The 15,583-nt window shown below is 35.3% G+C and overlaps 1 protein-coding gene across 1 annotated transcript; it reads left to right on the top strand.

The window, feature by feature from the left end:
- Positions 1 to 11,291: 11,291 nt before the first annotated feature.
- On the top strand, positions 11,292 to 14,245 carry LOC110942993 (replication protein A 70 kDa DNA-binding subunit A-like). Its single transcript, XM_022184753.1, has 12 exons — positions 11,292 to 11,437; positions 11,714 to 11,928; positions 12,012 to 12,132; positions 12,422 to 12,452; positions 12,542 to 12,623; positions 12,721 to 12,805; positions 12,907 to 12,929; positions 13,003 to 13,046; positions 13,142 to 13,353; positions 13,459 to 13,774; positions 13,879 to 13,932; positions 14,045 to 14,245. Exons 1-12 carry the CDS (start codon positions 11,292 to 11,294, stop codon positions 14,243 to 14,245), a joined length of 1,530 nt encoding a protein of 509 aa, XP_022040445.1.
- The last annotated feature ends 1,338 nt before the right edge of the window (positions 14,246 to 15,583 follow it).

Genomic DNA, 15,583 nt, shown 5'->3' on the forward strand with positions numbered 1-15,583 from the left:
TGATACTTGGTGAGATTGCGTGGCCAATCGTCACCGTCTGTTCTGGGTACTTGCGGTTCAAGACACATTTTTCTGGCTCAGTTGGTGAAATCTTGGCTGCTTTGACTAGGCGTGCATCTTCTGCTGCCATCACCTCTTTCTTTGAGTAGATAATCGCCACCCCCATTTCAGTTGGAAAGCCAATGGCTGAATGGGGCGTGGAGGTTACCATGTTCATTTCTCCCTGAGTTTCTCTCCCAATTAAAACGTCATGCCTTGACTTAACTGGCATCACCATAAAGTTGACGTTTGTAGTTCTTGAATGCTTCCCGTCAGATAGCGTGACGGGGAACCTGATTTAGCCCAATGGAAAGACTGTCTCATTGCAAAATCCGGATAGAGGGTAATCCACAGGCTCGAGGCGCGCTTTGTCTTCTTCACCAAACTGGTTGAAACATTGTTCATAAATGATATCAGCTGTGCTTCCTGGATTAATGAAGACGTACTCGGTTTCATAGTGGCCTATGATGCCGGTAATGACAACAGGGTGCGTGGCGCGTGGTTCCCCGCGCACTACTGGAAAGATGACTTGTTGCTCCTGCCATGCTAGTTCAAATGGGCGCTTGCCCTTATTCCGTGTGCTGTGTCTTGGTCCGTTGACTATGTGAGTTTCTAGGCGTCTAACCTTCTTCTGGTTTCCATCGTCATTCCTTTGAATCTGTCGCGTCTCCTTGCGCACATTCTTGACCAGATGGCTTAACTTGCCGCTTTTCAGCGCCTTTTCGATCTCTTGCCTTAGACTGATACAGTCATCTGTCAGATGACCTGTGTCTCTGTGAAAATCGCAGTACAGGTTCGGGTCTTGCCCCTTCTTGTTCGTCATAGGCTTTGGTGCCTTGAAGTCATCGTTTTCCATCATGAGCACCTCTTTTGGTGTCTTAGTGAGCGGAGTCCAATCTTTCTCTCGGTTTTCCTTCCTGACGGCTTTGCGATAGCCGATGCGATCAATTGTATCTTGCGTGTCTTCTTTAAAGCGAGGTCTCTCTTTGTAACCGCTGGACTGGCCTGCCTTCCAGCCAGGGTTTCTATTTCTGTTTCGCCTGTTGTTGCCGCACGAGCTTGCTTTTGAAAAGCGATCTTCGGTGTAAGAGCTCTTGGCTCCAGCCAATGATTCTTCGGCATGCGCTACAATCTTTGTGGCTGCATGAGTTTGTCCCATTCTTTGGGCATACGGTCCTTTCCTGTGATAGTCCTGATTAGACTATCACAACGGACGGCCTTCTTGAAGTGAGCGCGCATCAATTATTCGAGTGATAAAATCTTCTAACCCCTCATTGTCTCTGCGCCAGATGTCTGTTACTTTAGACGTATCACGCTGATAACGTCTCTGCTGACTAAAATGGGTTACAAATTGGTTTCTGAAGTCGACCCATAACTTGATTTTTCCAGATGGAAGACTGTCGAACCAGGTGCGAGCAGGCCTGTGAGAGTCTGAATGAACAGATGGCACCACATTGGCATGGTCCATCCTCTCAAAACACCAACGCTTGTAAATACTCGGACCTGATCATCAGGGTCGGTGAGACCGTTGAACTTTCCAACTGTTGGTGGTAGCTTTGCTTTCTCTAGCGGGGCTAGAGCGATGCTTCGGATGAACTTCGAGTGCTCCGCAGCTTCTGCTGGTCTGTAAACAAGACTGAAATCACGCTCTGCTTCTTCGTTGTAGGCGACGCACGGCCTTGGTCTGTAAGACTCGTGATTTTTCTTCAGACGGTTGAAAACTGAGTAACCTTTTTCATCTTGCCAAGTAGGATCATCCGGGTCTGTGTCGTCCCATTTGTTGTTCATGTTGCGCGGCCCTAGCCGGCTGTGAACTAGGTGCCTTTGTTGCACGTTGGATGGATGGTCATAGTAACTGCCTGTCTCCCCGTATGTGTCGCGCGTGTCATGCACGCTTGGTTTTCTTTGGGGAGGAGGTCTGTTGAATTGCGCTTGTATGTTTTGCTGAGAGGGTGTCTGGCGCGCCCCTTGAGTTGGACCCGGAGGAGTAACCAAGAATGGTTCTGCTTGCAGAATCGCTTGTTGTGCGCTCAAAGACTAATACGCAGCATTTATAGTAGTAATCTGCTTGGCATACCAGGAAGCTAAGGTTTCGCCTTTTGGTAGCCCTTGTAACACCGAAATATTCGGATTTGGAGCTGAGTTTGATGGACTAGCGACATTGCTTGTTGGGGTGCCCATTTGAGTGATACGAGTGATACTTACGCGGGGTCCCCCAGTGTTTGTTGCTTCGCCTTCGAGTAACTCATAAGCAGGTTAGAGTTGGACATGCGGGTTGTCCTCCCCTGTTCCTACGTTAGAGTGTGTTCCAAAACCGAAATCGGGCACTCCCTGACCAGCCATGATCGAGAGAGTAGAAAAAACTCAGAAAAAAAAGAAGATGAAGTGATTGTAAAAAATCGGTGGGCGCCAATGAAGAAACACAGAACTAATTTTAGGTTTATTAGTTTGGTTTATGTTTCAAACATGAGGGTTAATCTTCTTTAATCCTTCCTGAGCTTGTGTGTGACAATCCTTCCTGCAAAACAGCAACACCGTTAGCTCGTTAAGAGGGGAATATGGGGGGTTTCTCTCTTAACCAGACTCCAGCGTGAGAATAAGTAACTGCTTTGAGGAAATAAGTGTGTGTTAAGAGTGAGAGTAGAGAGAACGGAATGTTTAACCTAAGTATGGAGGTCTCTATTTATAGCCGGAGTGGTGTAGGAGGAGATAGGCTGATGGGCCTTGGGCCGAAAGGCAACAACAAGGAATATCCTCCTTGTCTCACTGGTATCGACCGTTAGTGGCTTCTAGAAGCTCTTCGGTGCTGGCGCACCTTGATTGGAGCCATATGTCCGAGTTGTCGGCCTTGTTGTCCTTCTGCCATCAGCAGGTGAGTGGAGATCATGGGGCAGTTGTCGCCGCCCCCTGATTGGTGCCACGTAGGCGTCCTTGCGTACTCTCTGTCTCCTGCACGACTATTAATCGTGGAGCACGATAGAGCACAGCTTCGTGGACGCTGATTGGCTCGTTCTTCTGCCCCTCGTACCTTTGGTACTTTCTGAATTGGCCCTGCGCCGTAACTCTCGCGCGACCCTAGCTGTGCGCACAACTAGCCGGCGCGCGTTTGTAGTAGTTGAGGGCTCTTCTTCAGGATACTAAGTATGAAACTGATGTAATCTCTTGTCTAGGTCTCGCGCGAAGCTCAGGCTTTACCTAAGTAGGCCGCGCGGGATCTATGAATTAATCAGCTTATTGAGTGAAGAGTATGGTTCAGCACGCGACCTGAATGGTCTGCACAGCTTTTTGGGACCATACCCCTTCAATAACATACACATACGTCTTATGTTAAGTTGATCAACACTGAATAATATAATTGGAAAAAATGAACAGACTTTTAAGCTTAAACTAAAAATATGTATATTAAATGTCTGATGATTATATTTATAGTAAGCAAAACCAACTTGTTACCAAGTTGATCCATGTGTGTGCATCATGGGATAGGTTTTTTTATATTCATCTATATAATAATATACAAGAATGTGTATTTTATCTTTATCTATATAATTATATACAAGAATGTGTACAACTTTTGATGCATAAGTTACATACAAGTATGTGTTAGATATTATTTTGTACTGACTACCTTGCTCAGAGTGTAGTCATTAGGGCTGTAAACGAACCGAACGTTCAGCGAACAGTTCGTGAACTGTTCGGCGGGAAGTTTGTAAATGTTCGTTCCACTAGCTTAACGAACGAACACGAACGAATAATTTCGTTCGGTTAGCTTAGCGAACGAACACGAACATAGGCCTTTTTCGTTCGACTGCGTTCGTGAACGTTCGGTAATATGTTTGGTTACGTTCGTCCGTGTTCGTTTGATTATATTAAAAAATAATAAATAATAAACCTTTTATCTAAACATATTGAAAACTTGAAACCCTATTTTTTTCTAAGTTAACTAAAGTTGGACATGCTAAGACATTTTTTGGGATAATTATATCTAAGTTAGTTAAAGTTGATTCATCGTTTGGTGGTGTATTAGACTTCTTGTGTTTTGATTTATCATTTGATGGTTGTATTTAACTACTTATATCCAATGTTTAAGGATAACAATATTTTTATTTTTTTATTTTCAAGTGAAATGTTCGTTTGCGTTCTTTTTTATTTGCTTACGTTCGCCTGTGTTCGAGACCAGTGTTCACGAACTGTTCGTGAACAACTGAATTTCCTTAACGAACGAACATGAACATAAACTTATGTTCGGTATGCGTTCGTGAACAGTTTGCGAACATGTTAATTTCCTTAACGAACGAACACGAACATGGCCTTGTTCGTGTTCGTTCGGTTCATTTACAGCCCTAGTAGTCAGCATATAAGGCCTATGGATTCAGTTTATAACCCTGGCCACTCATCTGTAATATTCTTTTAACCGTAAATTTTTCTAATCTGTAAATTTTGATGCATAAATTACATACAAGTATGTGGTAGATTTTATTTTGCATTGACTACCTTGCTCAGAGTGTAATCAACATCTGGCATCTAAGGCCTATGGATTTGGTTTATAATCCTGGCTACTTATTAGAGACGAGCTCGATACCAACCGGTTCGAAAGTATGTGGTAGATTTTATTTTGCATTGACTACCTTGCTCAGAGTGTAGTCACAATCTGGCATCTAAGGCCTATGGATTCGGTTTATAATCCTGGCTACTTATTAGAGACGAGCTCGGTATCAACCGGTTCGATATCGAACCGTTACCAAAAATATCGTTTGCTCACCCCTACTACTAATGACTGTTACTTTAGATCAAGAGTAGTGGTTCACCGTGTAAAGAGGCAAAATTTGTCATGTGGCATCCATGATTGCATAGGTCATATTACTCCCAAAATGGTATAGTAATGTCAAGTGTATGAATCAAACAAAACCAACCAATAATCACTTTCCATACTCTCTCTCTCTCTCCATAAAAAAGAAGTTACTCTACCTCTATCTCACTTTCTCCCATGATACAAACCACGACGAGTACCAACTTTGCCCCTTATATATGCGAAATTTCACATGTAAGGGGTCGGTGTACCCTATGTGGTTGAATGTGAAATGGGATTTCATGAGAACGCTACACATGATCTAATAATTATAAACTACTCCCCTTTGTCCATAATTGAATTTAGGACTTTCCTTCTAAGGCTGGTGGGTGTGGTATAAAGCCTCTCACGCCTCATCAGCGCCACGTAAGCTCCATGTCACATAGGGGGCTTTGAACCCCCCCCCCCCCCAACTAACAGGCAATGGTTTAAAGCCCCTATCATGATTACCTAATTATTTATTTTATATTTTTTAAATTTATATACCATTTTTATTTAAAACAAAATTAAACAAAAAACATAATTTCAATAAACTAATTAAAAGACAGGGAAGCGGTGGTGGCGTTGTCGGATTAGGGGAGGCTGGGATGGTAGGTGGCATCGAATAATACCAAATCTCACCCGTTCGCGGGTCTCTGCGGTGTCCTCATTCTTGCTCGTTGTTTGCTAAATGGCCCAAAAACGGATTGTTGAGGTCCCACGCGTTTTGATTGTTGGGAAACATTGTGTGAGTATGATAAAATGTATAAAATTTATGGAGAATAGATGGTAGAAATGGTATGGTTTAAGTAAAAATTGTAGGATGTATATAGTGTGGAAATTTTAAAATAAAAGCTCCACTTTTATATAATATTACCGTTGAAAAACGGTAAAGTGAATAGGGACCACCAAAAAAGAGCCGTTGGCGCTCGTTACCATGCTAGCGAAAGATCAATGACGCCCCCCTTTGGCGGAAGGGAAATGGGGGAGGGACGCTAACGAGGGTGATGTGACCAGGGGCGATATACCACGCCCCCTGACCTAAGAACCATATATGCATCTATCAAGTGAGCTAGCCTCACATTGACGGCTACTCTTCTTTAGTTGATTAAAATGTTTCATTTTTTCCAATTATCTTTTATAATTTTCTTAAAGTAATAGAATATGTATGTTTGCAATTTATTAATTGACACATCGTGAATTCAATTATGATCAGTAAGAGGATGGTAAAATGGGTACCAATATTATCGGAACTGACACCAATACTTGTTTTATAGTTTTTTTTAAATCTAAAACATATGTCAACGTCCTTTTGTGCATATCATGATTTTGGATAGAATGCTAGTATCATACTAATATTTTAACAAACTGATACAACATAATTTCTTACATAACAAACCGAACCGATATAAACCAAATCCTTACCGCGTGGGAAAATCCCACTGGTTACTAATTAATTTTAAGAAATTTATAGAAATACCTTACAATAATCTCGGGCAAAAAGATATCAATTGCCATCCACATGAGTGGTCAAAGTCTTTATATATTGGTTGTTATGGTCATTCTACACTTGAATATGTGGACTTGCAATTGAGTAGACAGGAAATCAGGGAAATTATTATAAATTGGACTTTTATTTTTATATTTACAACTAAAGTCTACCAAAATATATAAATCATCCATTTGCCTTTTAAATAATTACATATTTTCTGTCAGTTATTGTTTTTTGGTAATACCAAGTCTAAATCGGTTAGAATACTAAATTTGTTTTATATAACCCCTAGACGACTTAAAACTCCGCACGGTAATTATTAAATAATTGGTTTACTAGTTAAAAAAAAAATATGATTTACAAAGAAAGAGAACAAGTAGAAATTTTATATTCTGTAACTTGAAAGTTTTATTTAATAAAGTATATTCGTCTTTACTAGTAGTAATAAAAAAAGGTTTTCTTTGATAATTTATAAAGTTCAACTGTTTTAAGAAATATAACAACACTATAGAATTTTTGTACACAGATAATATGTTAGAAACGGTTAGTATTAGAATATTTGTACACAGATACTAGGTTAAAAACGATTAGTATAATTTTCTGTCTTTTGAAGAGAAAATTAGAGTCCAATTTTTTGACATAGGTAGATTACGATTTCTTGACATTAGGTAGATTACGATTAATTTGTTTATGTTGTGAAATTAGGGTAATAGCAAAGAAGACCAAGAAGAAAAATAACACTCCCTACAAAAGACTATATATAATAGAGGAAAACTAGTGGAACAAGGCTAATCTACTTTAGGTTTTAGGTGTTGATAACCACATTAATAATAAATATATTTATAACACCCCCCTTTGGTTATCAACTTAATACGCATTGAGATGCTGTCTCATTAAAAACCTTGATAGAAAAGCTAAGTGGGACAAAACCTCAGCTAAGGAAAAAGAGTGCAACGCGTATTTTCTTATTCAGATACTTCTGGATCAGGTATGTTGCCTTATTAAAAACCTTAATAAGAAAACTCAATAGGACAAAACTTAGTCAAGGGAAAAAGAGTGCAACTCGAATTAGTCTCCCCCTCATTTTAACATGTATCATTTAAGTGACGTATATTCATCTTCCTTGAAAGTCGATCAAAGCTTTTGTAGTCAATGATTTGTCGCTAGATCCCTTAATGTGCAATCTTTTATGTTGAGCAATGTTGTATAACCTTCTAACGAGACTTTAGGTGCCTCCTTCCAAAAAATATCATATGTCCATGACTGTGTTAGTAAAATATAATCAAATATCGTTTATACCTGAAATATTTATTTGAACTCATTCCAGTATCTCTTCGTTTGACAAAGGTTATATCATTACAATAAGCTCAAGTGAAAGATATTATAACCATACAAATCTAGCAAAACATATTAATGCATTTATGCATTTAACGATGGTACTTCTAGAATGAGAATCTCTACTTTGGTAGGAGATGATAATAGGCATTTCTTATAACAAATGACTTAACAACATTTAACATACTTGAATGTTCAACTATGTCCATACTAAAATATCCAAACATCATCTTCTAAATGTACTTGAGGGATTGGTAAAATATAATTACATATATACTCGAACTGCAGTTCGAGTAATAATTAGACCGTGGCAAGGTCATTCAAAAATTATCCCTCTAAAAGCTTGACAATTTCTCTCGATGATGCCTAGACATCAATACTGTAAATTGCGATTATAGTGAACTTTTAAAAGTAGAATATTGATAGAACATGGCTAATTTAATCAAACTTATATCCCTCTTTATCCAAATATCTCGAGTTGTATAACACTCGTCTCGACTATTTAGTCCATACGTATTTTTTCAACTTCATATAATACGTTCTTGAGGTTTTAACATCATTAATGCTTCTAGCATTATCAATCCATGATTGAATTCTTTTCATCTTATCCAAATATGCATGTGTTTTCACTCTTTAAAAGTTTTGCTACATAAATTTGCCCATTTAACACATAAATATCTATATCATATGCTAAAATGTCATGAACACTTGCTTTTATCTCCAAAATCCATATTAACCCATACGTGTACACTATTTATTGAGATATCACAATCACCGGGTACAAGTTTTCTATGTATGTTTCTTGGTGCACAAGTATTACATCTTTGAGATGTTTCAATTAACCTTTTAAACACTCAATTGCTTTAGAAACTCATCAGGAGTTCCGATTATTCCAACATGTAAAATAATCATAACCTATTCAAATCCGAATATGTATAAATGATCACATTGTTCTCGAGAACTTACTTTATATGACCTGCATATTTTAATCCTTTGGGACTTTCATGTAAACTTTCAGTATCAAGTGATACATAACATTCATAAGATGAATATCAATTCTCTCTTTATATTGCCAGACTAATAAAATATTGGAAAGTCAATGCATCCACCAATGGAGAATACGTCTCCTCATAACCAATTATAGGTCTTTGCGAAAATTCTTTTGCCACCAATTTTTCCATATATCACTCAATTTGATTTTCACATAATTCGCATAAAAGACCCATTTATATGCAACATATTTTACAACTTCAGTTGTATAGACTGTTGGTCCAACTACTTTCCATGTCATTAGAGAATTCAACTTTGCCTTATCTGCGTCTTTCCATTTGGCCAATCATTTCTATGTTTACGTTCATAGGCAGCTCTCAAATCTTGATCCTCATCATTTAATCGTTTCAAGCGCTAGCTTCATAGCTTTTCATTATTTACTCGGTCACATGGATATGGATTCATTTGAAAGGATTCATACTTTCTTGATTGATAATATTGCTTCTTCAGGAGCATATCTTAGATGTGACAAATGAAAATTATTTTATCCATCTTTTCCATATAATTAATCTTCTCACCACATAATATGAACTTAGAAGTAATAAAATGACCAAAAAATGTATTATCGGTCTATAATTTTATGATAATACGATTTAGGGAATAGGACACTTCAAGTGTCATATTAAGTGCATTTATACTTTTTTTATGAGATTGACAATAAACCACAACATTAGCTTAACTGTTTGTTCAATATTACCCATATGATAAATATAACATATAAAATCAAAGCATTCATAAAGCCAAATTATATAATAGATAAACATAACATGTCACCATATAAACGAATTATAATAAAACCTTACCCATCCATTACACAAGCAAATGTATATGTTTTATCTATAATCTATCACGGTATAAGAAACCCTTGTTATATGATATATTTGTTACTGTAGTTTTAAACATAAACAAATATCTAATCAAGTTCCTCAACATATAAACATTTATAAGTTTCAAGTAAGTCCATCTTTATAGAAAGAGATTTTATTGTTCCACATATAGAAGATATCGAGGACTTGTAAAATATCTTTAGTCATGCTAACATTTTGCATATTCAAGTCTTTGCATATTCAAGTCTTATGACATCCATCTTTTATCATTAATTTTATTCACACGATAACACCACACATTTCATGAGAAATTTAAAAAAAAGTGACAAAATAAGTGAATTTAAAATTTTTGACATTGTATCTTATCATGAAAGATTTATATTAATTTTCAAATTTTAATTAATGGAGTATGATGCAAATCATATAAATGTTGTTTATCATGGAAAGTGTAACAAAAACAATGCATGTGAATTGTTTAAATAACATGAGCTAGTGACATACGGTTATATAATATATGATGAATAATAACAATAAATAATTTTTTTAACACGTGGTCATGCAAAAGAAAAATGTAATAAGTTCAAAATAAATAAGTGAAATCCGTATAAAACTTATTCATAGCTAACAAGTGTTACCTATGAAAACAATTAAGTCACAACAAATATTTGTGTGGGGATTTTAAAAGTGAGTGGATCGCAAATAAGATTTGTCATTGTATAAGAACTATTTCAATATGATTTTAATTGCAACAGTTAAATATCATTCTAGCTTATAATTTTCAAATTGCAACATCAAATATAAAGTAATAAAAACATTTATAACTTCTCTTTAGTTATATTTTCCAATTTAACACCAAACGAATCAAAATATATTTTAGCTCACTACACTTTACATAATTTATCATTTAAATCATATATGTAATTCTTTTTACCATTGTTAAACAACTGGTATCAAATAATCCATGGATCTAGTGACCACGAATCATGAACAACTCCTTGATAGCACACAAGTCTGTCAAACGAATACCCATATATAATCTAGCTATGCGGTATGGGCTAATATATCTATGAAGCAAACATGAACAAGGGAGTGGTGGCTTCGGTTAGGGTTTATGGAGAGAGCACTTTCGTGTTGATAACGTGTTGTGAAACTAGCCTAATAGCAAAGAAGAAGAAAATATCAGGGAGAAGAAACCTAATATTTAATTGATTGAGGTGTATATTACAAGAGGTACAAAAAATTATATATAATAGAGGAAAACTTGAGGTGTATATTACAAGAGGTACAAAAAACTATATATAATAGGTGTTGATAACCACAATAATAATAAATATCTATACTTTCTATAAAAGGAGAAATGACCATTACATCACAATGCTGACGTGGCAATCAGATAGGATGTCCAATAATGCCTATCTGATGTCATTATTGCATCATAAATGTTAATATTTTCAATTTTCTAATTAATATTTAATCTATTTGAAATACAAAAAATAAACCAAAGAACTCATTGTCGGCAAATTCAAATTCAAAATACATAAGGACATACAATTTGCAATTAATGCATGTCACTCACTCACTCCTATCAATCGTCTCCTTCCCCATTCAATCTTCTCATATAAGCTTTTTCTTCTCATTTCCCTCATCATATTTCATCACACTCTCATCTCTCTGATTTTCGATTTTGAAATTTGAATTTGATTAAGAATTCCGAATTAGAACCATGTCAAGACCAGTTGAGAACAACAATTTGAGTTTTGTTGATGATTTGAATCCTGCAAAAGACATGTGGAACATAAAGGCGCAAATCATCCAAAAATGGAATCAAGGTTTTAAGATGGATCTAATCTTGATTGATGAGAAGGTAATGTATATTTGTGTTTTCCATTAGTGTATAACATGATTCCATGGATGTATATGTCTAATTTCGTATTTCTAGGGTTTATAGGTTTGTATCATAAAAACATAGATTGTTCAAATGTTTTTGAGCTTTGTACGATAGGCATTTGAGGATGTATATGTTTGATTTTTCTTTCTATTAGAGTCCGTAGGTTTGTATGCTAAAAAAATACTTTGCTTAAATGTTCTTCACGGTGTTTAAATTCAAGTTGGTACTAAGAGTCATTTAATACCTGTTTTTGACAGAAAACTTCAAGAGGATGATGTTGTTATTCTCTCCAAATTTGTTGTCGGTGAAAACAAGGACCAATACAAAGTTGTAGCACATGATTACAAAATAAACTTTTATCAATGTACAACTGTTACACGTGTGAGAGAGTGCCAATGTGTTGAATACGGTTTCAACTTCATTCCTTATAAAGATATTCTTCAAGTAGAGGCAGCAAAATCGTTGAGTATTGGTACTGTATATTTTTGTAATTATGTCTTCTCTATATCAAATTAGAAATTTTTACTTTCTCGGTTGTATAATGTGATCATATAGATGTTGCTAGATCTGTGGTTTGGTGTGGAGCTCTTGAATTTCGATATTCAAGACTTGGAGTAAGTGGTCATGTAGATGTCAGTCATTACAAACGATTGTTTTTATCTAATGTGGAAAGATGGTAATAATTAAGATCAAGAATGTTTGTATTTAATGTGGAATCATGGTAATAAATGAGATCAATAATATTTGTATTTGATGTGGAATCATGGTAATAAATGAGATCAATAATTTATTCTTCAAGTGAATATGTTAGTTAATGTGTGGCTCATTTAGTACTGTAATAAATGGTTATAAATTACCTGTGATTTTATGTTGTTATTCATTCAATTTGGATTTAATTGTATGGATTGTAAAAAGTGGTCATAAATTAGTTTTGAGTTTCTGTTGTTAATTTCTTTTTGTATCAGGTATACATACAAACATTGTTTTCATGTAGGGGTACGGTTTTGCGATGTACTATGTGGAATGATTACGCTCTTTAGTTTATGGTTTTGCGATGTACTATGTGGAATGATTATGCTCTTTAGTTTAATGACTTCATTTCTAAAAACGCAACTAATGAGCATGTGATGGCTGTTATACAGCATGGAAAGTGTAAGGACTGGAAAAGTAATTTTTGTTACTTTCTACAAATCATAACTATACACTTTCATTTATGCCAATATAATAACAGGTTGACTAAATATTTGTATACTTTTGCATGTAGACCAATTTACAGTTCAAAGTGATAAGTTTGCAACTCGACTGTTTTTGAATGAAGAAATCGATGAAGTTAATCAGCTAAGGAGGAGGTAATTTGTTAACATAATATGCATTGTATTTATTTTTGAAGTCAAATAGTTTGTTTCATGTAATTTGTATACTTATTCTAATCATTTATGGCATTGAATAGTCTTATACTGCACCACAGGACAGGCGAGTGGTTCTACTTCTCAAACAATACTTTCATCTCAGACTTTTTATCCATTGCATAAAAAATTTGTAACAGATAATGTCAAGAAACATGTTGATGAGATTAGCGAGATAGAAAAGGTTTCACAACTTTTTATATAGTTTGGTTATTTGTTTAGTTTATCACCTACATGTTTGTCAAAAGTAGATTAAACGTGGATATATTGTTTTTACAGGAAATGTCTTGTGTTGTAGTTGCCACGATAAAGATTGTGCAAGAAGACTATGGTTGGTTTTATGTTGCCTGTCGTAAGTGTTTCAAGAAGGTCATACCTAAAACTGAATATTTACAGAATGTTGAAAATGTTTCTGAAGAAATTCTTCAAATGTCTACCACTGCTTTGGTTTGTCCCAAATGTGGTAGTGAATGTACATCCATCAACATAAGGTAAGCAATTATGATTATTAACATGTTATTTATATAAATACCAATTTAAGTCATTATATTTCAGTATAATTTGGGAGTTCATTTAGGTATTTATATATATTTTAGGTTCAAGCTGCAAGTCCGGGTGCAAGATGACACTGGTAGTGTATCTTTTGTTATGTTTGATAGAGATGTTCATAAGATTGTTGGATTAGCTGCGAGTGATATAAGAGAAAGGCAAATGAAGGCGAATGATACTGAATCTTTCCCACATGAAATATCTCGATTGGTTGATAAGAAGCTGGCTTTTAAGATTGATGTTTCTGAATTCAATCTTAAAAATGACTATCATGTTTATACTGTGCAAAAAACATGCGACGATCTAGTAATAATTGCTCAGTTGGTTATGGGAGATGATAACGGCAATGAGAATGCTGACGAGGTAGTGTATAAAATTACTTTGTTCAATTTATTTATTTTTGTTTTGAGGTTCGAAAACTGGATTTTACACTTTTTTATATAATATTGTATATTACGACCTTTTAGGTTACTCAAGAAGCAACTGAAATCAAAGATGTTAACCTTTTAGAATGTTCCCAGGTGTGAACGATCTTCAAAGGTGAGTAGGTATTTTTGAAAGTACGTTTAATATGTTTTTGGAGTTCATTATTTTATTTAAAGATTGATTAGTTGTTTTGTGATTTGTTGCAAGGACATTGTCTCTATTACTGTCGACTCTTCCGTCGTTCAAATTGAAAAGGATTTTAGTTCAAGTCCGAATAGAAAACGAACAGTTCAAGATGTTGATGTTGTAAATGTTAGTGAGCTATCATCTAACATGAGACGTGGAAGAAGCCATCTAAGCTTCACAATTAGAAGCTTATCAAAAACATGTGTTACGAGAGTTAAATAGAAACCACTTATTTTGAAGACTCCTTTTGGTTTTATTTATGTTTGTTAACTGTTGTTTTAACCTCCTGTGGTTAAAAGTTTGGTATGTAATGGCTACAACTTGAAACATCTAAATTTGACCTCTTTTTGTTATATATTATTGTTGATATTCATGTATTGCACAAGTAGCAGGTTTATATATTATTGTTAGTGAATGAATGTAAATTTAATTAAATGGTTAGTGTGAAAACTGTTACGATCTGAGTTACATTAACGTCTGCTAGAGCCTAAGCACTATTACAAACTCCTTACATCTGCTAGAGCCTAAGCACTGTTACATTAATAATACAAGTAAACTCTGTTGATCGTCATCTGTTAAAGATCATCTGTTAATCCACAGCAGACCTTAACTTCATAAGACTTTAATCTTCTTAGCATAGGATGATCGGACCTTTGCTTCAATAGACTTTGTCTTCATCAGCAGAGGTTCTCTTTGGCAGACATTTGCTTCAATAGACTTTGTCTTCATCAACAGAGGTTCTTTGCTTCAACAGACTTTGTCTTCATCCGACCTTTGCTTCAACAGACTTTGTCTTCATCAGCAGAGGTTCTCTTTGGCAGACCATTGCTTCAACAGACTTTGTATTCATCAACAGACCTTTGGGTTTGGCAGACTTTAGAGAAACATATGTTGATTCTATGCCTTTGGGAGGAGCAGATCTTCAAAGCACTATTATTTGTAATCAAAGGTTGTAGAGTATTTTGTTAATTTCAAGTCTTAGATCCCTTTCCCTTGAGCGACCAGAAAACATGATGCAGCAAATACCTTAGAAAACATGCTTTGAGCATTTATCTCACTGGTTGTATTGTAGCATCTTTTAATAAGAAGAAAACATAATTCAAGTGAGCTTATGACAATCATCGGCCATAAATTCTTTGCGCCTTCATAATATTTCCAACAAACTATTGGAATGGAAGCTTGTACCGTTTTGTACAATTCGAAATGTCGATCACCAACATGTTGTGATATATCGCGAAGAGCGAATTAAAACATAATGAATGTACACCAAAAAGTTAAAGTTAATATAACTACCAAGATAACCAACCATACATGATCATATTTTAAATATTCAGACATGGATGTATCTATATTTTTCGGTTTCCAGTTTAACGAGTATAGTTTAATAAAGGGAGATTTCTATTACTTTCTATAAATTATAAGTACATATTAAACAATTAGAACACTTCATTCCTGACATGTTAGTATGAGTGTCTAAATATAACTACTAAGATAAGCATATATGATTAAAACATACTTAATGTACAACAAAAAGTTCAACTTAATATAACTACATAGATA

Source organism: Helianthus annuus, chromosome 15, assembly GCF_002127325.2.
Source record: "Helianthus annuus cultivar XRQ/B chromosome 15, HanXRQr2.0-SUNRISE, whole genome shotgun sequence".
Taxonomy (NCBI): Eukaryota; Viridiplantae; Streptophyta; class Magnoliopsida; order Asterales; family Asteraceae; genus Helianthus; species Helianthus annuus.

Coding starts and splice junctions, on each gene's coding strand:
- LOC110942993 (XM_022184753.1), top strand. CDS start 11,292: ATGTCAAGACCAGTTGAGAACAACAATTTGAGTTTTGTTGATGATTTG. Junction 12,453..12,541: donor AACATTGTTTTCATGTAGGG/GTACGGTTTTGC, acceptor TATGCTCTTTAG/TTTAATGACTTCATTTCTAA. Junction 13,775..13,878: donor GCAATGAGAATGCTGACGAG/GTAGTGTATAAA, acceptor ACGACCTTTTAG/GTTACTCAAGAAGCAACTGA.